General features: G+C 43.3%; 1 protein-coding gene across 1 annotated transcript; it reads left to right on the forward strand.

The window, feature by feature from the left end:
• The first annotated feature begins 433 nt into the window (after nt 1–433).
• med10 (mediator complex subunit 10) lies at nt 434–12,070 on the forward strand. Its single transcript, XM_033048144.1, has 4 exons — nt 434–606; nt 1,912–1,995; nt 4,949–5,051; nt 11,577–12,070. Exons 1-4 carry the CDS (start codon nt 485–487, stop codon nt 11,673–11,675), a joined length of 408 nt encoding a protein of 135 aa, XP_032904035.1. The 5' UTR covers nt 434–484; the 3' UTR covers nt 11,676–12,070.
• Nucleotides 12,071–25,289: the final 13,219 nt, after the last annotated feature.

Raw genomic sequence — 25,289 nt, forward strand, 5'->3', positions numbered from 1 at the left:
ACTATCTGTGGAGGGAATGGGCAGTCGTTTCAAGTCTCTGAAGAAGAGTCCGGACCCGAAACGTCACCTGTCCGTTTCCCTCCACAGATGCTGCCAAACCCGCGGTGTGTTTGTGTTATGTTCATAACTGTGGACTTGTCAGCTTCCACTCACCCCCATCCACATCCCCTCACCCACTCACCCCCATCCCCATCCCCCCCACCCACTCACCCCCATCCCCCCACCCACTCACCCCCATCCCCATCCCCCCCACCCACTCACCCCCATCCACATCCACTCACCCACTCACCCCCATCCACACCCACTCACCCCCATCCACAGACCAGCACAGCACAGGCTGCTGCTGCCGCCGGAGGACCGCGGCCGCTCCTCCAGTATCCCGGCCGCCCCTGCGCTGAGGCGGAAGTGCCGCAGGTGGGGGCCAGAGCCTGAGCCTGAGCGCTGAGCTGCGGCTGCGCGGTGCGGCGGTGGCGGCGGCGGCGCCATGGCGGAGAAGTTCGACAGCTTGGAGGAGCATCTGGAGAAATTCATCGAGAATATCCGGCAGCTCGGCATCATCGTCAGCGACTTCCAGCCCAGCAGCCAGGCGGGCCTCAATCAGAAGCTGTGAGGGCGGCGGGGGGTCGCGGGAGAGGGATGGATGGATGGATGGATGGACGGGCAGAGAGAGGGGGCGATGAGGGATGGAGGGAGGGAGATGTGTCAGGGTGGGACGGCTGTATGTCCGGGCAGGGGGAGGTAGACCAAGACAGGAGGGAGGTACCAGGGTATGGGAGGAGGAGGAGGGTGGTGTGTCAGGGCCACAGGAGGTAGACCAGGGCAGGAGGAATGCACCAAACTTTGGTCCAAAGCAGATGGGAGGGAGGTGTGTCTACGCGAGACGGTGCTGTCTCGGGGGCAGAGGAGGTAGATCAGGGCAGGAGGGAGGTGTTATGGAAGGGGGATGATGTGCCAGGGCATGAAGGAGGTGCCAGGGCAGGAGGGAGGTGTATTGGAAGGGGGATGATGTGCCAGGGCATGAAGAAGGTGCCAGGGCAGGAGGGATGTGTTATGGAAGGTGCCAGGGCATGAAGGAGGTGCCGAGGCAGGAGGGAGATGCGTGGGTTGGGGAGAGGAAGGGGGGATTGAGGTTAAAGAGGATTTCAGCAGTGAGATGTTTTGGTAAAGGCAGGGAGAAGCACTCTCTGCTAATGGAAACGTTGGGATTATTCTGTTGCTTGCTAACTGTTGTTGAATATTCTTCTGAATGCAGTCTGATTGATCATTTTAGCAAATGAGGTACAAACCCCAGACCTGCAGGCACTTAGGGTTTTGTGTGCTTCAGACACTAGTTTTAATTTATAATTATAAGGCGCAAAATTTTATTTCGATATTCAATTCGCATTTTTGTCCCTCAAAATCAGACTTTGGCGATGAATAATACCAGAATAATCCAATCAAGACATTTTCCTTTTAACTGATATCACCCATTGTTAACGTTTTGAGGCTTGTAAAGAACATTTGCTGTAAAATTAGCATTTTATAGGAGCTAAAGAACATCAGCATGCTAGTCACCCCTAATGATACATGTCACGTTTAATGCTCAATGTAAGCTTTATATTTCATCTGGATTTATTATGTTTTCTCGTTCACATACTTTTTCTGTCTGTGTTATTCAATAGGTTAATATTTTGTGCATTAAAAAATACAGAAACCTCAAGGGTTTCCTGTTTAAAATATTAAGCTATAATTTGCTGTGATCAGTGTCTACTATGGCAGAAATCCTACCTTCTCTTGCCTGGGGTTGGGAAGTGGGGGGGTGGCTTGTAGGATAAGAAGTAAATCAGTAGAGGTGATAGTTATATATTAGTCTGAAGGCCATTCATATTGTTTAGATTTGTGCATACATCATAACTTTGTTTTTATATTTAGAAATTCTATGATTACGGGACTACAAGATGTTGACAAATGCCGACAACAGTTGCATGATATTAATGTGCCACTGGAAGTATTTGAGTAAGTATTAATTGTGGCTTAAAGCTTGCTGCAATAAACATTTTGACACAACTAATATTAATGACTACAGCACAGCATGATAGCAAACAAAATATTGATGTTTGAACAATGCATTTCCTCAGTGTAGAGCTTAATTTTCAATGGTGATTCGAGCAGATAGGGGATTATTTACATTGGAATAGAAAACCTTGTTGGGTTTTTATCAGTTTAGGGGGATTGTCACATCACAGAGGATCTGACATGGACATCACACGCTGCCGCACTGGTGAGTAAGGCAAGGCAGCGTCTTTACCACCTCAGGCAGTTGAGGAAATTCAGAGTCTCTCTGAGGATCCTTCAGTGCTTCTACTCAGGGGCTGTAGAAAGCATCTTGTCCGGCAACATCACAAACTGGTTTGGGAACTGCTCTGCCCAGGACAAGAAGGTTCTGCAGGGAGTAGTGTGTTCGGCCGAATGCACTATTGGAACTACACTCACCCCCCCTGCAGGAACTGTGTATCAGAAGGTGCAGATCCAAAGCCAGCAACATTATGGGGACCCCTACCACCCCAGCAACTGACTGTTCCAGCTGCTACGGTCAGGCAAACGCCTCCGCTGTCATGCTGTGAAAACAGAGAGGATGAGACGGAGTTTCTTCCCACAGGCCATTAGGACGGTAAACTCTTATTTCACCAGGGACTAATTTACTGTACCAATTTACTGTTGTGTTGTGTCTTTTTAAAATTGCTGGGGTTTTTTCTAATATGTAAATACTGATTCTGTTCTATTCTGTTCTGTAGTTTTTTGCACAATCCGCAGGCATTGCCACTTTCATTTCACTGCACATCTTGTATGTGTATGTGACAAATAAACTTGACTTGACTTGAAGTTGAGTAAGCAATGTATCAATTGGATGATAGATCTTAGAAAGTAAGGAATGGAAGGGAAACACCTTTGGTCAGGATTTGAGAGGATTTGACAGTCTGGTGGTAAAGATAGCTGTAGGAAGTAATTGGGTTGCCTCTTGACATGTGAATCTTTCAGATGTTTTCACTTGTTGAAGCAGAGTGTGGAGAGAGTATTACAGCGACAAGTTCAGTGGTTCAATGTTTTTTTTATTATCACGTGTACCAAGGTACAAGGAAATTCTTTTTTTTTTACATACAGTTCAGTTAAATTATTCCCATATATAAGTACAATCCCAGATTAAACACAGAATGTACAAAAACAGCCCACTGTGACCATAGGCAGGGGATGCCAGATTTTGGCATCATGTTCCGAGTTCCAGTTGCAGCTTTTCATAAAGCCCCATAACCGCTGTTGCCTCCACTGGATTGTCCATTGAACCGTCGTCCCTCTCCTTGCATGTCCAGCTTCAGCCTTTTATGCCCTGGGGCCGCAGCCGACCTTGAGGGCATGGAAGGTAAGATCCCGGTTCTTTTTACCAGCCCTTTATTCTAGCGTTTGCTGTCACCGACTCTCTCCACCCTCCTCTCCGGTCCTCGGGGATGAGCAGGAGCAAGGCTCGGTGGCTTCCCTCTCCAGACGCGTTTCCGGCGTCCGATTTGAGCGTTAGTGGGGCCCAACGTGATAATGAAATTGAGGCAACTTTGCTAATGGGATAATATTAAAGATTTTTGAACCTTTATGGAACCTAATATGCTCTTGTATGATGATTTGGTGATGGATTGATAATACGTGTTCTGCTATAAAAATATTGTGATCCTTGGATCTTGCATAGAAGTCAGAGTATAGAAGTGAGAGCGACCGATTGACCAAATGGTGCCAGCATAACAAACTGGCTCTCAACATCAGTAAAACCAAGGAGCTGATTGTGGACTTTGGGAGGGGAAGGTTGAGGACCCACAATTACATCAATGGGACGATGGCGGAGAGGGTCAAAAACTTAAAATTCCTGGGCGTGCATATTCCCAAAGATCTTTCCTGGACCCAGCACGTTGATGCAATTATAAAGAAGGCATATCATCGACTCTACTTCCTGCGAAGATTACAGAGATACGGCATGTCAATGAGGATTCTCCTGAACTTCTCCAGGTGAATAGTAGAGAGCTTACTAACTGGTTGCATTGTGGCGTGGTTCGGCAACTTGAACGTCCAGGAGCGGAAAAGACTGCAAAAAGTTGTGACCACATCCCAGTCCATCTCCGGCTTTGACCTCCCCACCATCGAAGGGACCTATCGAAGTCTCTGCCACAAAAAGGCAGCCAACATCATCAAAGACCCACACTATCCTGGCCGCACACTCATTTCACCATGGCCATTGGGAAGAAGGTACAGGAGCCTGAAAACGGTAACATCCAGGTTCAGGAATAGCTTTGTCCCTACAGACATCAGGCTGTTAAACACAACAACAAATAAGCTCTGAACTGCAACAGACATTATTATTATTATTGCACTATATTTGTTATTTATTGAGTATGTGTGCATGTGTATACGCGCACTAAATTTTTTTTCTTCTCCCGTTATGTACTATGTTTACATATTCTGTTATGCTGGAACAACTATGAATTTCATTGTTCTATCTAGGACATATGACAATAAAACACTCTTGACCCTTGACTATAGGAGTGAAGTTACGACTTCCGCTATTTGGAATGATAGGGATGGGAAAGAGTAAAGGTTTTGATGGCGATGGAGATGGGGATCAAAATGAAGATGGGTGTTAACTGAGTAGATAAATGGTTGCAGAGGTATCAATATAAAAGACGCAAATTTAGACAGATGTGGATTTGAAAGTAAAAGATTGATGGTAATTAGTTTCCAACGGTGGATATAGAGGAACTGTAGTTGGGTGTTGTGAGATTGAATGGTCAGAGATGTCATTGATTGACATTACTTATGACGGCATTTTTTCACTTCTAATATCTCGAGACTAGTAATGATTTGCGCAATATCTTGAGAGATTACATGAAAAAATGTACCTTAATGCGGAAGTTATTGTATTTTCATACAGATACATTGATCAAGGTCGAAATCCTCAACTTTACACCAAAGAATGCCTTGAGAGAGCCTTGGCCAAGAATGAACAAGTCAAAGGGAAAATTGACACCCTAAAGGTATGCAATTGGATGAATGCTTTTGTAAACAGTGGTCAACGCATAATTCTACGCAGTGGTCAACGCATAATTCATTTTCTCCATAGATGCTGCCTCACCCGCTGAGTTTCTCCAGCATTTTTTAACTACTTACACATAATTCTAAGCGATCATCAGAGATGGGTACTTAATAACAAAGATTACGTCCTGCCAGAATTATAACAGCTAAACAAGGAGTATTAAATCATAGATTAAATTGTCTGCAAGAAAAATAGAAAATAAGCATTTCAATGTTGTCTACAATACCCGTGGAAGTGTTTATGAATTGAATTTGTTGTCCATTGTATTACCCTAAGAATTTTGGGGAAGAAGACAAGGTTCTGACTGAATGTTGCAAGCTTTTGTTTGCACGTGGCATTTAGGTTTTTTTTTAAATGAGATAAAGATTAAATAAATATGCAATTAGATTAAAAAAAATTCCAATCTTGTTTGAAGTTTTGATGTAATGAACCAGGCAACACCTTTGGTTCTGATTTTAAAATTCGGTGCACTAATGGGCTAAGCAAGTGTACACAGTCAAGGCTTGCACGTTAATTATCGTAAAAAGAAAATCCAGACTGCAAGAGGATTTTGATGATAGGGGCAATAATTGTGCTGCACAGCTGATGAAAAAGGAGAAATAAAAGATGCTGAAAATGTAAAATTAATTGTCAAAATTATATTTTTGTGAAGAAGTTAATCAAAAATTCGGAACACCAAGTAATTAAGAAATGTTGACACGGAAAGGCTACAAAACTTGAGAGCTGTCTGAATGCATTAGGTTTTGAGGGAAAATAATGATAGAAGTAGTAAATGAGGCAGAGATCAAAAAAAGAACATTTGTGGTTAATCCATCAATGGATGTGGTCTGTGCAGAATTGCATTGAATTGCATGTATGGAAAAAGCACAAAAATGTAATTTAGCCCAACCTGCCGATGATGTTTATGCTCCACTTGACTGCTCTTGTATTTAAAAAAATGCTTATTGTCTCCACCCAACATTCCTATGTTGCCTCCCAATAAAAACATCTATACTACTTGCTTCATCTATGCAGTGGTAGTCATATAGCAACCTAAGCTAATATGTTCCTTCTAAGTTTTTTTTTTCTAAAGACTCACATATTGCTGCAAATGGAAACATGCTGGTCTGGACTTTACTGGATGGTTCATTTACTCTTCACTTTCTCCAACATCCTGAATTTCTCTGGAACCACATCTTGTTCATTGACAGCATCCTGGAGCTGAATAGATGGCATAATTTCTTGGATTGACAGCTAAGGGAAGATCAATGAATGGATTTGAAAACAGCTAAGCTATTAAAAAAAATAAAATTGTGGAGTTTGAGTGAATAAAAAGATCATATCTGAAATTTGACTAAAGATTGTTAGGCAGTTCAATGGAAAAAAAAAAGAAGATAGACACAAAGCTGGAGAGACAGCAGCTCTGGAGAGAAGGAATGGGTGAAGTTTCGGGTCGAGACCCTTCGTCAGAAAAAAAGGATAGTGGCTTGTGAGAGTTGAACAACAAAAAATTGTATCCAGTTGTGAAAGGATTGGCAACCAGGCAACACCGATTTAAATTGACATAAAAGAATTGGAGATTACTTTTTTTAAATGTAATACACTTCATCTTGGGGTATCTGAAATGAAATCAGAAAATGCTGGAGGTTATCAGCAGGTTAGACACCATCTGTGGAGAGAACAAAAGCTGTCCTACTTTCAGGTCAGAAATCTTCATTGGAACTGGAAAACTGAGGAAACAAGCATTTTAAAATGCAGCAACTGGAAAGATGGGGAGAACCAAAGGATTTGGTGGGGGCCAAAAGTGACACAGATGCTATTGGTGCTGCTTAAGAGAGGAGAAGAAATGCTTATGAATTATTCCTGATCTATCTAGAAGAATGTGAATAAAGGACCATGACTGAGGACAGTCAGACATGCTGGAACTGTGATGTTCAGATGGAAGCAGTTATGAAAAAAAAAAATGAAATAAAATAAAATCATGGCAATGTCCAGCAGGTCAGATATATGTGTGGGGAGAGAAAAACGGAGTCAATGTTGCAGTCGGTTGATCGTGCATTAGAACTGATGAGTTCAGAAACTTATAGGAAAGGTTCATTATCTGAAAATGCTGAATCAAATATTAAATCACGAGTGAATTGAATTGAATACTTTATTGTCACATGTGACAAGTCACTGAATTTTTTTGCTTGCATACCCAAAGTATCACCATTGCAGGTCCCCCTTTGTTCTCCCCCCCCCCCCCCTCACCTCCTCCTTGCGGCGGTCCCCCCACACTGGGTTCTCCATTGTCCAGTGCTGCAACACTCAATGAAAGATAAGGGGCAAATGCCATGGAGCCGCACCAACAGCTCTTGCAGCCCACTACTTCTGTGGCAGCCATTAAGCATCATTCTATTGTCCCACTTTGCTGGTTAAGAGAAGCCAGTCATATTTTAAAACTGGAAGGTGAAAGCTAAGAAAAACTGAGCTGCATATGATTCTGTTTCGTTATGAACATTAATCCTAATGATTATTTTAATAGTTTTTACACTACTGAAATGTACTGGATGTTTTTCTTTCCCATTTACTATTTTTCTCCCTTTCCTGAAATGATTGATTTTCTTTCTAAAATATGGTTCTGTGGTTAAATGAGGTGTGCCACAAATGAGGTTATTAATTAATCCTGTCAGCTCATCTGCTTGCTTCCTTCCCTCGCTGTACTGTTACCTCTATTTCCCTCAACAATTTATCCTTGGCGCTGTCCTGTTTCATATCTTCCTCTTGGTATTATCTCTTGGTGTTATATCCTCTAAGAAACAGAACTTTGGGTTTCATGGGTATGATCACAACCCTGAGTTCTATCTTACTGTCACCTTGCTCAACCCCTCTGTTTTCTCTGATTTGTAGTGCTGCATGACCATTATCCAGCTTTGGATATTGGGAAGACTAAGGAGTATTGTCCCTGCTACAGATTGAATCCTGCAGCCGTTGACTTCATTGCTTTCTCTGGCCATTGGTGTCACAATTAACTTTCCACCAGTTATTTGTTCCATTTACTCATGTGGCATTTTCCATCAATGCTATATCATATGACTTTCCTCCTGCCTGAACTCATCTGCTGTTGAATCACTCATCCAAGCCTTAGTTTCTTTATAATATTGATTACTCCAGTGATTGGCCTGACTGACCTCCCACATATAATTAACTTCACGTGAAATTCTGTTGTTACTGTGCAGATTCAAGTCTGGTTCACCTTCATCTCTACTTGCTGGCCTACCTTGATTTTTGGTTCAGCAATGTCTCAATAGTTAAATATTAAATCATTAAATATCCCTTCACGGTCATGACGTTCCCATCTCTAAAACCCACTTCATTCCTTTAAATCGGAAAGATTCTAAGTATGGCCTTTTCTTAATTGTGTCAATTAATCCCTACATTTATGCCTGTTCCTTCAGTTTAGAGTTTAATGTCAGGAAATGCCTTCCTAAACCTCTGTCTATATTTCCCTTTTCCTTTTACAATACTTTATAACATTTGTCACTTTAACCAAGCTTTTGGTTACCTGATGCATTAAATCTTTCAGGAGAAAGTGATCCCACTCCATTGTTAGATAGAGAATTCCAGATTATAAATTACAGAGTATTTCTAAATCTTAATGTCTTTGAGGGAACCCAACATGCTTTCCATGTTCTGTTTGCTGATAGTAGAGGCTGTGAGTTTGTGACTCAAAGTAGACTTAGCAAATAACTTAGCAAGACATTTGTAGTTGGTGCACACTGCAGGTATGGTACACCAGTGGTAGTTTAACGAATGTTTAGCGGGATGAATGTAGTACCATTTAACAGGCTGATTTGACTTGGATTTTGTCAAATGTTGTTGGAGCTTGTTCCAAGTAAATGGAAAGTATTCCACCACACCTCTGGCTTGTATCTTGTAGCTGGTGGAATGGCTTTGGAATGCAAAGAGGTACATCACTGCCTTTTACCTGGGCAGTGGTATAGGTATCTATTTTACTCTACACCCTCTCTTCCTCAAATGCAGGATGTTAGTGGTATGGATCTTGGCAATAACCATGAGGTTGAATGTGAACAATAGGTGATTAGAATTTGCTTTATTAGAAATGTCATTGCTAGGAACATGTAATATTGATGTTGTTTGCTGCTCAGCAGCCTATGTCTGATTGTTATCCTGGCCTTGGTGCATGCAGTAATGTGCTGTGTTCTTTTCTGCTAAGTTGCAGAAAGAATTGTACAAACATCAACTCACCTCCTCACATCTTGCCTAATAATGGAGTCATAATTAAAGCAGCTGGAAATAGTTGGGCCGAGGACACTATTCCTGGGGCTGGGGTGAATTAACTCCCAATGGCTGCATTTGGCACTAGTTTTCCTTTGTATAAGTTATGAGACCAATAATGAAAAGTTTCCTATTGGTTCTCGATGACCAATTTTAACAGATGCTGCCTTGATGTTAAGGGCAGCCCCTCTCACTTCACTTTGAATTTAAGTCCATTGGAGCCAAATAGACTTGGCAAAACCATTGCACAACATGTTATTTTTATGTGTGAACCCTTCAATATTCGGCATGTCATCATTTCAGTTTTATGGAATAGTTTTGTCATTCTGCAGAGATTTGATACGATAACTGGAGATTTTTTTGTATGTTATTTTGTTTTTACTGCTATCAGATGAGGTTATTTTACTTTATGAGAGCCATGCAAGGTGTGAATCTGGTCAATTTATGCACAGCCATTTTCTGTGCTATCATTTAGTAAATTCAAATGGCTCAAAGGAATACATTTCTAGTATTGGTTTGGATTATGGAGTCAAAACTGCACATATATTATATTTATGCCATTGTATATTAAATCAGTTCAGTAAAACCATTATTTTTGCTGTACCAGCAATTTTCCTGATCTGTTTCATTTACTATCGCGCTGCAGCAGACCTGATTTGATGAAAGGCAGAATACCTGGGGAGCAATATATCATAATATAGCTTACATACAAAAAGAAAATGTGAGCTAAAAAGTGCATGAAATCTGCAAACCTCTCAGGCTGTGAATGCTGCAATAAAAAAGATAGATTCTCCTTTGATCTACGGTGACTTTATATTTATCTACCATGAAACAAACTAAACTGGAACAAAAAGGTGAACTTCCTTGTCTGGTCGAATTGATTAGAACTATTTTTGGTTGAGGTGAAGTTTTAGTCACTGTTGAAGGGCAAACATTAATCATCTTATCATCTGTGGCATAATGTGCCCCAATTCACAGGAAGGGATGAGCCAGACATTGTTTTTTGCAGAGCTTTGAAAATCAGCTTCAATCCACCTTCCTCCATTCCCATATTCTTTTGTCAAAGTTATCCATGCCTTTTCTCTAATTGTACTTATTTGTGGTATGGTGATGAACTGGAAGGAAGGGATCAAGACAGTTTGGGTCGAAGATAGACACAAAGTGCTGGAGTGACCCAGCGGGTCACGCAGCATCTCTGGAAAAAAAGGATGGGTAACGTTTCAGACAGGGACTCTTCCACAGACTACTGACTGCCAACCAGCATTGGCAGTTCCCTCCTAGACAAGACCGTTTGGATGTTAATTGTCTTTGTTATTCTCTGGCAGTTTAGTTTTAGTTTAGAGATGCAGCCCGGAAACAGGCCCTTTGACCCGCCAAGACTGCGCTTACCAGCGATCACCAAACACTGACACTATCCTACACATTTGGGACAATTTACAATTTTACCAAAGCCAATTAACCTACAAACCTCTATGTCTTTGGCGTGTGGGAGGAAACTGGAGATCCCGGAGGAAACCCACACAGGTCACGGGGAGAACGTACAAACTCCGTACAGACAGTACCCATGGTCAGGATTGAACACTGGTCTATGGCGCTGAACCCGGGTCTACCACTGTGCTGCTCCACAATGGTACTAATTAAGCACTAATGTGTTATTTTTTAAATGGGGAAAATATTGTGATAGTTGTGCAAATGATTGAATGAATAAGTGGTCATCCTTCCATTTTGATGTGTGTGTATTTTTACAATTGCTTTCCTCTTGTTTTAAAAGTAGAAGTATCATCCTTAACATCCAGATATACTTTATCTGTAGAGAGGACCCAAACATGAAGATGGTAGTCAGAGGAAATACCTTTCAAGACACTTAAGGCAACAAATTAACTAAAAACAATGACTTATAGTTCGCTTACAGTGGTAATATAAGTGGATGTGGTGGTAAAGAAGGCATACAACATGCTTGGCTTTTATAGGATGGAACATTGAGTGTAAAAGTTGTACGGTTACATTGCAACTGCCAAGGGTTGTGTTTGGAGCAGATATGAAGGCAACATTTAAGCGAGATTTAGGCAGACACGTGGAACATGTGAGGAATAGTGCAGGCAGATGGAATTGGTTTAGAATGGCATTGTGATTCTTGCAGAACGGGTGGATCTGTGTGTTGTACAATTATATTGTATATGTGCAATTAATTATCGTTTTTGTATTTCAGAAATTCAAGGGTCTTTTGATTCATGAACTGAGTAAGGTTTTTCCTGAAGAGATGTCCAAGTACCGAGCTATCCGATGTGAAGATCATCTGCCCACGTAGCTAGATCCAATGTGTTTTATTTTGTGGAAATATATTGTTTTTTTCCATGGAACTAACCTAATAGTGGCTAGCTTTTTGTAGCCTGAGGAATTATTCTTGACTGCTTTCAAGGAATACATTTGTTTCCTATACATGAAGCTCAGCAGAATATCACGGAGAAAGAAGGAAATGCCTTGTTATGTTCTGTATGCATTACTGCTAACATTGAATGGATTTAGTTGGTATATGTTTGATAACATAAAGGCAACATCACAATTATATGGGTGAATAAATTTAGTTAAAACTGATTTTGAGATACTTTTGTACCAGTAGACATGATGAGTTCATTTTCTATATTGCTGGTCTGTTCAGCAATTTTTGTAATAAAATAAGCTCTTTGCTACCAGAATGCTTAATGGAATTTTCTTCAAAAGTGTTTTTATTTATTACTTATAATACAAATTATAAATTTTAAAAGGATGGGTAGTATGAAAATGATGAGTACATAAAGCTATTCAGGAATAACATACAATCCCGAGTTCTTTTTCAATTCACACTACATTTTGAAACAGTAATTTTGTTGCTTTACTTTGGCTCTTGCAGCATAGAAACTGGCCTTTTGGCTCATCGAGTCTGCACTGACATTATGCACCTATTTACATTAATCCTACATTAACTCAATTTTTAAAATTTACCCCCCTGCATTTTCATTAATTCTGCCCTGATTGCACGGAACAACGTATTAGGGACAATTTACAGAGGCCAATTAACCTACAAAGCAGTAAATCTTTGGGATGCGAGGCAAAACTGGAGCAGCTGGAGAAAACCCACATGGTCACAGGGAGAAAGTGCAAACTCCGCACAGGCAGCACTTGAAGTCAGGATTGAACTCTGGTCACTGCCAGCTGCACCACTGCTACGTAAATCAAAATCAAAATGAAATTGAGTTCTAAAACAAGTTCAGTAACAGTGAGGATGGGGGAAAGGGAATCTAAAACTGTTATGTGAAAGATTTAAAAGGACTTGCGAGGCAACCTTTTATCAAAGGGGATGATGTGTACATGGAATATGCTGACAGCGTGGTAGAGGCTGGCACAATTATGGCAATTAAAAGACACTTGGACAGATAAATGGATGCAAGTAGGACGAGCTCGGTGGGTCAACTTAGTTGGTGTGCATGAGTTGAGTCGGAGGATCTGCTTCCATGGCATACAACTCCATGACTGATTGTTTTCACTGTACTCATTTATTGAACCCGTATAAAATAGAAAATAAACGGACAAATTATTAATAATCCCACAAGGGCCGAGATGGCCTGTTTCCGTGCTGTAATTGTTATATGGTTATTGGGGATGTTGAAGCAAAACACGAGTTCAATGAGAAGAATTAAATTACTTTTTCTGTAACGTTTTTTGAGTGGATGTGGAATTTATATTACCGTTGCAGTTGCTTTGGTTCTTCCATCAATATGAAAATCTAGCTTGATAATCTTTTAGAAACTTGAAATTCCATCTTATTTTTGGTATTGTAGTAATGGCAGACTTTGTGTGCCGAACATTAGAATCAGGGTTATGCCGCATGAACATGGACATTCAGCTTAATTCGTCTGTGTCGACCAAGGTGCTTAGCTGAGCTATTCCCATTTGACTGCATTTGGCCCACTTCCGTTAAACATTTCCTATTCATCTATCTATCTAAATGTCTTTTAAATGTTGTAATATTTCCTGCCTTTACCATTTCATCTGGCAGCTTGTTCCATATACCACTGATTTCTGTGAAAAGCCTCCCTTTCAGATACCTCTTTAAATCTCCCCCTCCCACTTTAAACATATGCCCTCGAGCTTTAGACTCCTCTACCCTGGGATAAAGACTGCGATCCATCATGCCCATCGTGATTTCTTCTTCTTGCGTATGGTGGGCACAGCCTAAAGTTGTAGGACAACTTGTTCTATTTGATCTTATTTGATTGTGCACACCAGGTTGATTGCATTTGTCGAAACAGGGCAGACCACATTAAGGTTGCAATCTCCCACCCCTCCATCGTGATTTTATAAACTCTGTCCGGTTACCCCTCAGCTTCCCGCACTTCAGAGGAACCATTTGCAGCCTATCCAGTTTCTCCTTATAACTCAAGCCCTCCATCCAGGTAACATCATTGTGAGCCTGGAGTATTCTCTCCAGGTTAATAACGTCCTTCCTATAGTATGGTGACCAGAAATGCATAGAGCACTTTGTATGGTCTCACCAACTTACAATACAATACAACAATACAATACAATTTTATTTGTCATTTGAACCTCGTTGAGGTCCAAATGAAATGTTTCTGCAGTCATACATACAAAAAGAAAAAGACCCAAGACACAACACAATTTACACAGACATCCATCACAGCGCATCTCCTCCTCGCTGTGATGGAAGGCAAAAAACGTATCTCTCCCCTGCACTCCCCTCTCCCCCCCCGATGTCAGAGTCAAAGCCCCCGTCGGGCGATGGTAATTGTCCCGCGGCCATTAAAGCCACGCCGGGTGATGCAAGGCCACGCTCTGGGTCTTGTTGGAGCCCCCGGCGGGCGTTAGCAAAGTCCCGCAGCCATTCCAAGCCGCGCGGGGCGGTGATGTAAGGCCCCGCTCCAGGTAATCTTCAACCCCGCAACTCAGGCGGGAGAAGTCGCCGTTGCGGAAGCCCCGAAAAGCGGTCTCCCAGCAGGGACCCGCGGGCTCCCGGTGTTCCTGTCTGCCAGAACTGCGGTTGGAGCCTCTGAATCTCCGGGGGTCGGGTCACAGCAGCGCGCCACCACCGCTCCACCCGCTCCGGACTCGGCCAGCTTCGTGATGGTACGTAAGTCTGCAGCTCCGCGACTGGAGCCCCAGGTCGTTCCTGCTGGATGCCGCTCCACGTTGCAGCCCCAACGACAACGGAGACCCGACAAAGAAAAGGTCGGGTCTCCCGTGCAGGGGAAAGATTTTAAAGTTTCCCCACCCCCCCGCCCCCCACACACATACCCCGTCAAAACAAATAAAATAAAAACTACATTGAAACGAGACAGAAAATAATAAAAAGACAGATGGACTGCAGAGGCCGCTGCGACGTGAGTCACGCCGCCCACCGGACTTAGAGTCATAGAGTGTTACAGTGTAGGAACAGGACCTTTGTCCCAACTGGCCCACACTGGCCAACAATGTCCCAGCTACACTAGTCCCACCTGCCTGCATTTGGTCCATATCCTTCCAAATCTGTCCTATCCATGTACCTGTTTCTTAAATGTTGGGATAGTCCTACCCTTTATGTGAAAAAGTAACCCCTCGGATTCCTATTAAATCTTTTCTCTTCACCTTGAACCTATGTCCTCTGGTCCTCGATTCCCCTACTCTGAGCAAGAGACCAGAGATCTACCCGATCTATTCCTCTCATGGTTTTGTACACCTCCATGAGATCCCCCCCACATCCTCCTGCGCTCCCTGGAATAGAGACCGAGCCTACTCAACTTATTCCTATAGCTCACACCCTCTAGTCCTGGCGACATCCTTGTAGATCTTTTCTGAACCCTTTCTAGCTTGATAATATCTTTCCGATAACATGACGCCCAGAACTGAACACAATATTCTAAATGCGGTCTCACCAACGTCTTATACAACTGTAACATGACCTCCTAACTTCTGTACTCAATACTCTGACCGATGAAGGCCAGAGTACTAAAAGCCTTTTGACCACCTTATCTACCTGCGACTCGACCTTCAAGGAACCATGCACCTGAACTCCTAGATCCCTCCGCTCTACAATACTACCCAGAGGCCTACCATTTACTGTGTAAATCCTGCCGTTGTTCGACGTCCTAAAATGCAACACCTCACACTTCACTGTATTAAATTCCATCAACCATTCCTCTGCCCACCTGGCTAATTGATCCAGATCCTGCTGCAATCTTTCACAATGATCTTCACTATCTGCAAAACCACTCACCTTTGTATCATCTGTACTATAACATGATGTCCCAACTCTTGTACTCAATTACCTGAGCAATGAAAGCAAGCATGTCATATGCCTTCTTCACCAACCTGATTGAGTCTCCACTTTCAGGCAACTTGTACATCTAGGTTTCTCTGTTTCATTATACTATCCAGTGCCTTGCCATTCACTGTGTATGTCCTGCCCTCGTTTAATTTCCTTAGATGTTTTACTTTACACTTGTCTAAGTTAAATTCCATCTCCTATTCCTTTGCCCCATTCCCACCTCAGCCAAATTATTTTATAGCCTTAGACACTTGCATTCACTGTCCACTGCACCAATTTTGGTGTCATATGTAAACTTATCATGCCAACTGTATTCTCAATCTAAATTTGTAATATTGATGACAAATAACAAGAGCAAATATAGGTCCCGCATACTTGCAGAATTAACTTCTTAACGGCATTAGGGTAATGAACAACACCTCAAAATGGCAATGTCCCCAGAGAAAGAAAACAAATGATCACTTAATTATGTGTTAGAGATAAAAATAGTCCTACAATATAACTGAGTGCAGCTTTATCAAAAGCACTTGAAGCATCATCAATTTGGCACAGTATTATACTATGCATTTAGAGCATTGTATCCTTTGTCCAAGTTGAACGATTGAAAGGTGCAGTATGGAAACAGGCCCTTGGCTCGGGTCCACACCAACCATCGATCACCCGTTTACGCTAGTTGCATGTTATGCATCTTTCTCATCAACTCGCGAGACAGGGCAATTTACAGACCAATTATCCTATAAAGCCTCACATCCTTGGGATGTGGGAGGAAACCCATGTGGTCACAGTTTTGGTCTCCTAATCTGACGAAAGACATTCTTGCCATAGAGGGAGTACAGAGAAGGTTCACCAGCCTGATTCCTGGGATGTCAGGAAGAAAGACTGGATAGACTCGGCTTGTACTCGCTAGAATTTAGAAGATTGAGGGGGGATCTTATAGAAACTTACAAATTTCTTAAGGGGTTGGACAGGCTAGATGCAGGAAGATTGTTCCCGATGTTGGGGAAGTCCAGAACAAGGGGTCACAGTTTAAGGATAAGGGGGAAATCTTTTATGACCGAGATGAGAAAAAAAATTTTCACGCAGAGAGTGGTGAATCTGTGGAATTCTCTGACACAGAAGGTAGTTGAGGCCAATTCATTGGCTATATTTAAGAGGGAGTTAGATGTGGCCCTTGTGGTTAAAGGGATCAGGGGGTATGGAGAGAAGGCAGGTACGGGATACTGAGTTGGATGATCAGCCATGATCATATTGAATGGCGGTGCAGGCTCGAAGGGCCGAATGGCTTACTCCTGCCCCTTTTTTCTATGTTTCTATGTCACAGGGTGAACGTGAAAACCACTTAGAACCACAGAGGTTAATCAGCGGGTCAAGCAGCATCTTTGGAGAAAAGGAATAGGTAACTTTTCGGGTTGAGACCCTTCTTCGGAATTAGAGGAAACTAGAGATACGCAGAGCTACAAAGAACAAATGAATGAAAGGTGTGCAAAAGAACAAATCAAAGCCAGCAGTGATGATGAGGGAAAGGTGGAGCCCACGATGGTCCATTGTTGGCTGTGGACAAGGTGATACCAAGTGAAACTAAGCAGACAACAGTTAAACTAGTAGGACGACTAGTGTGGGGAGGATGGAGAGAGAGAGAATGTATTTTTCAGATTTATAATAATTTATGCCAATGTCATTGGGTGGTTATCTATATTACTAAAAGTCTGATCTTGACCGCTTTTGGCTCGCTGTGCTGTGATTTCCGAGAGAACGCCGCCACCTACGGCCGTCATTTTTGGCCACCTCGCGCAGAGCCCCCTTCTGCCTTCCGGGACCGGAGGCTTTTTCCCATCGATGAAAAATCAGAGAGATATTAATGTTTTTAAAAATTTGCCATTCTCTCTGCTGGTGGGACGGGGGAGGGACTATAAAACCCGGAAGTGGTGTGCCTCACTCAGTCTCTGCAAGATGGAGGAAGCCAAAGGGTCACTTCTCTGAATAACACTGAACACATGTCTACTCAACTGTGAGTCCCCTTAATGTGGTTTGAAAATGAAAATATGGTTGGTTTGAAGTAAAAAGGCACTGCCTGCAAATGGTCATTTGGGTGCTTTGGGTTGAAGTAAAAAGGCACTACTGCAAATGGTGGTTTGGGTGCTTTGGGTTGAAGTTAAACGGCACTACTACAAATGGTGGTTTGGGTGCTTTGGGTTGAAGTAAAAAGGCACTACTGCAAATGGTGGTTTGGGTGCTTTGGGTTGAAGTTAAAAGGCACTACTGCAAAGGGTGGTTTGGGTACTTTGGTTTGAAGTTAAAAGGCACTACTGCAAATGGTGGTTTGGGTGCTTTGGGTTGAAGTTAAAAGGCACTACTGCAAATGGTGGTTTGGGTGCTCTGGGTAACTTCCTGTTTGCACTGTATATTGATTTTAGATAAAACGCTACCACTTACGGCTGTGATTTTTGGCCATCTTACTCAGTCCCCCTCCGCTCAGCAGGTGCAGAGGATTCTTCCCATCAATGAAAAATAAAAGTGTTATTAGCGTTTAAAAAATGTTGAGAATCTCTCTCCTGCCAATCACGCCATGAAGGCCACACCTTTTCCGGTGGGAGGGGAAGGGGTTATAAAACCCGGAAGTGTGGGTGTGGCTCAGTCTCTGCATGATGGGGGAGGGAGAGGTCACGACTATCTGTGAATCAACTGAACACACTGAATGTCTACTGAACTGTGAGTTTGATGTTTTGTGTGGTTTTATGGTGGTTTTATTGTGGTTTCACCCTGCTTGAAATGATATGAAACTGCATTTGAATATAGTGGCGTTGCACCCTACATGAAATGGTATGAAGCTGCATTTGAATTTGGTGGCCTTGCACCCTGTTTGAAGTGGAATGAAACTGCACTTGAATTGGGTGGCCTTGCACCCTGCTTGAAGTGGAATGAAACTGCACTTGAATTTGGCGGCCTTGCACACTGCTTGAAGTGGTATGAAACTGCACTCAATTTGGTGGCCTTGCATGCTGCTGAAAGTGGTATGAAACTGCACTTTAATTTGGTGGCGTTGGATCCAGCTTGAAGTGGTATGAAACTGGACTTGAATTTGGTGGCCTTGCACCCTGCTTGAAGTGGTTGGAAACTGCACTTGAATTTGGCCCCCTTGCACCCTGCTTGAAATGGAATTTCAAGGAATAGCCTTGTGTCAACTGCCAGCCCACCAGCCGTGAGTGAGCTGCCAGCACATCAGGCTTGAGGGACTGAGCTGCCACCCCAAGAACCCATACCAGCGCTCCAGAAAGCCCCCCCACTGGCCACCAATATTGGAATTGGTGGAGAGGTGGAATATTGCGTCGGGGGACCAGCCCTCCCGTGTGAACATGGGACCCAACGGGTCCCACTTAGTCTAGTATTATACTAAAACTCACCTTGTTTGCGAGTCTGTCTATATGTGATTCATGCCCTGAATTACGCCAAACGGTATACGATACGCTAAAAATTTTGGACCACCTTTCTCACAATTGTCTGTGTTTTTATCAAGTTTCGTTCAGATTGATGTTATATTTTACGTTATTCACATTTTTATCTTTACAAAATCCAGTTTGAACACTGCAGTTACAGCAATGACATGTCACCATGGGATCTCATTTACATTAAAAAAAACTCACTGTCCCCGATAAAAGTACGCTGGACACAGACACGGACTGGGCCCGGCTCCTCCCTTCCCATCCTGCGGCCCAAGACTTTCAGTTATTTTAAAATGCCGCGCATGCGGAGCCGTGGAAGGTGGAGGGTGAGGGAGAGAGAGGCAACCAGCCGCAGGAGGGGGGAGGGAGAGGGAGAGGAAACCAGCCGCGGGAGGGAGAGGGAGAAGCCTCCCCGCAGGCCTGGAGCAGCAGCCCCTGGACCCCGCACCGGCTCGAACCACAGCCCAGGGCCCTAAGCGCGGCTGGACACAGACACGGATTGGGCCCGGGAACGCGCTCCTCCCTCCCCCTCCCGCGGCTCCAGACCGGAATATTGCGTTGGGGGAACGAGGCCCAACTGGTCCCACTTGGGGTAGGGAGGGGAGAGGGCTTATGGACAATGTTAACAAAGCCAGGACTCCCAGTCGAATGAGAGATTTGTAACATTGATGTAAGGAGAGGGAGGGAGTGGGGTAGGTGATGAGGAAAGGATTGTTGTTTATTGTTATTTAAACAGATAGAGGAGGCGGTAGGGAGGGGAGAGGGGTTATGGAGGGAAGGAGGGAGTGACTGGGGGTAGGGGACAGGAGAGGGAGGGAGAGGTGAAGGAGTAAGTGGAGAAGGGGAGGAGAGGGGAAAGAAGAGGGGGAGGGTGCGCTGGGGGATGAGGGGAAATGAGCTGCGCCTGCGCAGTTGCGGGCTATCGGTGAGTTGTGGAATATTGTGTTGGGAAAACGGGGCCCAAGTGTATTAATAAAACAGATGTCCACTTTCATTTGTGGCAATTATATTTTTGAAGTTGCAGGTATTACACAACCTTTTATCCGAAAGCCTTGGGACCAGACATTTCTCGGATTTCGGAATTGTTCGGATTTTGGAACGGAAGATTTTTAGCGTAGATTAGGTAGGTAGCGCGGGCGGCTTGAAAAGTCTGGAGCGGCTGCCTCCTCCCCGGAGACCGGGGAATCATTGTAAATCATTGCTTAAATGTTAGTCAGTTAGTTTGGAGGGATTTTATGTGGGGGGGGGGGGGGGGGGGTGAAGGGGGAAACTTTAATCCTTAGTCCCCTACCTGGTCGGAGAGGCGGGGAGCGGGCAATGCCTTACCGGGTCGCCGTGCAGTAAGCTCCGGAGCGCTGTGGCCGCCGACTCCCAACATCGCGGAGCTGGGGCTGCGGGCGTCCGGCCGCGGGCGGCGCCGGTTGGAGCTCCGACCCCGGCGAACTCTACCCCTGGCTGCGCGGCGCTCCAAATCCAGCGTTGGGAGTCGGCGGCCACAGCGCTGGGATACCAGCGGGGAGCGGGCAATGCCTTACCGGGTCGCCGTGCGGTAAGCTCTGGAGCGCTGTGGCCGCCGACTCCCAACATCGCGGAGCTGGGGCTGCGGGCGTCCGGCCGCGGGCGGCGCCGGTTGGAGCTCCGACCCCGGCGAACTCTACCCCTGGCTGCGCGGCGCTCCAAATCCAGATGTTGGGAGTCGGCGGCCACAGCGCTGGGATACCAGCGGGGAGCGGGCAATGCCTTACCGGGTCGCCGTGCGGTAAGCTCTGGAGCGCTGGGGCCGCCGACTCCCAACCTCGCGGAGCTGGGGCTGCGGGCGTCCGGCCGCGGGCCACGCTGGATTTGGAGCGCCACGCAGCCAGGGGTAGAGTTGCCGGGGTCGGAGCTACAACCGGCGCAGCCCGCGGCCGGACGCCTGCAGCCCCAGCTCCGCGATGTTGGGAGTTTCAGCGGCCACAGCGCTCCGGAGCTTACTGCACGGCGACCCGGTAAGGCATTGCTCGCTCCCCGCCTCTCCGACCAGGTAGGGGACTAAGAATTAAAGTTTCCCCCTTCACCCCCCCCCCCCCCCTTCACATAAAAGCCCTACAAACTAACTGACTAACATATAAGCAATGATTTACAGATGTTTAAGTGTCTCCCTGGTCTCCGGGGAGGAGGCATCCGCTACAGTAGTACAGACCTGGGTTGATCGTGGGTCGTTTCCGGTCAAGTTTGGCGCCAAACGCGAGCTTTGGTGTGCAGACGACATCCTGGTAAAAATGTCCGGTTTTCGGAGCTTTTCGGTTTCCGGAACTCCGGATAAAAGGTTGTGCACCTGTATGGAATTTGGTCACTTGTTTATTTATGTATTATGTGAGGGTTATTTGCCAAGAGCTGATGCAATCTCCAGAACTTAATTTCTTTTTTTTTTCATATATAAGCTTTTTTTAACCATACGGCTTTAGTATGCCGTAAGGTAAACCATACCTTATTGCTCAATCAAGAGCAATTCTAAATAAATTGTTGGATGTAGATTAAGTTGATTTTCACTTTAAAAGGAAAAAGCTGATAGTCAAAAGTAGGATTTTATTGAAAGTTTTCTTTAAAATGTCAATAAACTGTTGGTTTGAAAGATCTTTTTCATATGATATTCTTACTTGTGCACATACATTTTAATGCTAAATGTAATAAAAAATAGAATCCTTGATTATTGCTTTTGGGATCGTATGTATGCAGAAAAAACACGTTCTGCAACTTAACAGGGTATCATGCATAACTTTTCAGCAATGAGACCCATTCCAATCACAATACAAAATGTTTCAAGCTAGGAACACATCGAGAAGTTGTGATGAGAAAACAACCCTGACATTTTCCTTGATATTTCTGTCGTTTCAATCCTCGAAGTTCGTGGCTGAAAACACAATGCTATTCCCTCACCACATGTAGTGGAAATATTCAGCATCATTTCAGTTACAATCACATGGGACAATAACATTTTACACTGCATGAAATGTTGTGCCAATCTACCTATCATTGTTTATTATGAAACTTGCGAAGAGGGAAGAAAATTGTGCATTTATGAAAGACACAAGAGACTGCAGATGCTTGAATGTGCTGTCCAGATGAAGGGTCATGACAGAAAACATTAATGGTCCATTCCCTCCTCAGATGCTGTCTGACTTGCTGAGTTACTCCAGTAATTTTTTGTTTTTTTTTTGCTCCTGCATTTATTTGTGGTCTTCAATGTAGGGAAATGCTCCAAGGTGCTTTGTGTCTGGATATAGTTTTCACTGAAATGGTGCGATTGGTGCAAATGTATTTGAATGTGTAATTTGAATAACATGCAAGCAGATTAAATAAGAACTTACAAAATGCATTGTGCAATGATGAAGGGGGAAATGTTAATTGCCATTCAGAAGAAGCAGGAGAATCAAGTCAAGAGTGTTCAATTGTCATATTCACCAGGACTGGAACAATTTACAAGCTTTAAATTGCAGCTTTACATGAACACAATACATTTTTATACAAGAATATAATAAATTATCAGTTATACTATACTAAGAAACGTAACCATAATAGTGCAAGCTGAAGTATGCAATGGTGAGGTAGGATTTTGCAGGGTGGTTTAAGAATCTAATGATTAGTGGGGTAAAGCTGTTCTTAAACCTGGTAGTAACAGTTCTTGCGCTCCAGTATCACATTCCTGATGGTAGCAGTGAGATGAGAGTGCCACCAGGTTGGTGTGGATCTATTGATGATATTAGCTACCTTCTTGAGTCTACACATCCTGTACATCCCTTCAATGTTTGGAGGTCATTGCCCCATTAAGGACCAGGCAATGTCCACCACTTTCTGTAGTATAGAGTCGTAGAGTCACACAGAGTGGAAACAGGACCATCGGCCCAACTCATAACACCAACCAACATGTCCCATTTACCCTAGTCGCTCCTGCATATGTTTGGCCCATATCCCTCTAAACCTAGCCTATCCATGTACCTGTCTAAATATTTCTTAACCATTGCAATAGTATTTGCCTCAACTACCTCCTCTGGCAGCTCCTTCCATATACCCATCACCATATGTAAAAAGGTTACCCCTCAGCTTCCCATTAGATCTTTTCTTCCTCACCTTAAATCTATGTCCTCTGGTTCTCAATTCCCCTACTCTGGGCAAGAGACTCTGTGTTTACCCAAACTATTTATTTCATGATTTTGTACATTTCTACAAGCTCCTGCATTCCAGGGAATAGAGTCCCAGCCTGCTCAACCTCTCCCTATGGCTCAGGCCCTTGAGTCCTGGCAACATCCTCGTAAATCTTCTCTGCACCCTTTCCAGCTTGACAACATCTTTCCTGTAAAACTAAACACAATACACTAAATGTAGCCTCACTAACATCCTATGTAACTGCAACATGACCCCTCGCCTTCTATACCCTATACTTTGACTGATGAAGGCCAAAGTGCCAACGGTCTTTTTGACTACCCTATCTATCTGTGATGCCTCCTTTGTTCTTGGGCTTTTGATTAACTGAACCAAGCAATGATGCAATCAGTCAGTATACTCTCCACCGTACATCTGTAGAAGTACAATAGTGTATTTGGTGACATACTGAACCAAATATCTGAGGAAGTAGCGACTTCTTTTGTGATTGCATCAACGTGCTGGCCAAAGGCAGGTTATTGGAGATGTGTACGGCCAGGGATTTGAAACTCTTGACTTTCCATCACTGTCCTTCCAATGATGACAGGTTGATGACCTTTGAGTTTCCTTTGCTGAAGTCAACAATCAGTTCCTTGGTCTTGCTAACTTTTAAAACATGATTTTTATTCTGGCACAACTCAACCAGAATATTGACCTCCTTCCCTTATTCTGACTTGCTGTTATTCACTATTCGTCCACCGATGGTGGTTTTGTTGTTGTATTTAAAGATGGCGTTGGGGCTGTGTCATAGCTATAAGCAGAGTAGAACAGGGGCCTGAGCAAACATCTTTCTGGTGCCTCTGTGCTTGCCCTTAAAGGAGCTAGTACAGACGCAATGGACTGAATAGATACTTTTCTGTGTGAATGTTAATTTTTTTAAACAATGCAGCTAGCTTCTGATTGTGGAATGGATAATGTATGTAGATCTGGAATGCTTGTTTTAAGAAGATACGGCTGCAGTAACTGGCATCTGTGCCCCTGTGTTGAAAGTAAAAGATGGCATGTTTTTTTTGTTCCTTGTTATCCACCTATGGTAAATGTACACGTACAGTGCCCTCCATAATGTTTGGGACAAAGACCCATCATTTATTTATTTGCCACTGTATTCCACAATTTGAGATTTGTAATAGAAAAATTCACACGTGGGGGGACTATGTATAAATACAACTGTAATTTCTACATGGCGAAACCAAAATGTATAAAAATGACCTATATTAAAATCTGACAATGTGCACTTTAACCACATGTGATTTTTTTCTATTACAAATTTCAAATTGTGGAGTACAGAGGCAAATAATTAAATGATGGGTCTTTGTCCCAAACATTATGGAGGCACTGTAAGTTCTTGTTTGAATTAGACAGCTGTATGCCCTTTACAGCCAAATAACCTGACAGGGGGTGGAAAAAAATGGCTTCTAACATGAGAACTGTCTCTTTGGATTAGTGAATTATATTTTAATAACGATTCACAAAAACTGGATCATTTTAAGCTGAAAGGAAAAGTATTTGGTCAAGGTCTTTCAGTGCATTTTAGTTAATAACAAATATAATTAAAAGTGCATTACATTTCCCTGAAGACAAGGTGATTGTTACATCTTTTGTGACTGTGAACAAGTGGATCAGATACAAATGTGCCAGGTGTGTTTGCAAAAGAAATTCCATGATAATCAGGTGAACTACATTATACATCCTTAAAATGTCAGTGCAATCATACAACACAGCTGTTCGTTCCGCTCATTATGCCCGTAACAACTCTTTGAAAGGAATTAAATTAAACTCTGCTGCTCCATCTTCCCATTGCATATTCAAGCCTCTCCCCTCAAATATTTATATATTTTTGAAAGTTGCTTTCAAAATGTTGAAATTTCAACTTTATGTATTCCCCAGCAATTTGTAAACAATCTTGCTGATTTAATAATTTTTCTAGTGGTTGTTCTATGAGCATCGTCAGTCAAAAAACACTTTTAGTTTGGCATCTCTGAATATTGATCATTTAAATTGC

The sequence above is a fragment of the Amblyraja radiata genome, chromosome 2, assembly GCF_010909765.2.
Source record: "Amblyraja radiata isolate CabotCenter1 chromosome 2, sAmbRad1.1.pri, whole genome shotgun sequence".
Lineage (NCBI taxonomy): Eukaryota > Metazoa > Chordata > Chondrichthyes > Rajiformes > Rajidae > Amblyraja > Amblyraja radiata.

Excerpts from the sequence above, each read along its gene's own strand:
- med10 (XM_033048144.1), top strand. The coding sequence starts at position 485 with ATGGCGGAGAAGTTCGACAGCTTGGAGGAGCATCTGGAGAAATTCATC. Across the intron at positions 607-1,911 it reads GCGGGCCTCAATCAGAAGCT|AAATTCTATGATTACGGGAC; the intron begins GTGAGGGCGGCG and ends TTTTATATTTAG. Across the intron at positions 1,996-4,948 it reads GTGCCACTGGAAGTATTTGA|ATACATTGATCAAGGTCGAA; the intron begins GTAAGTATTAAT and ends ATTTTCATACAG.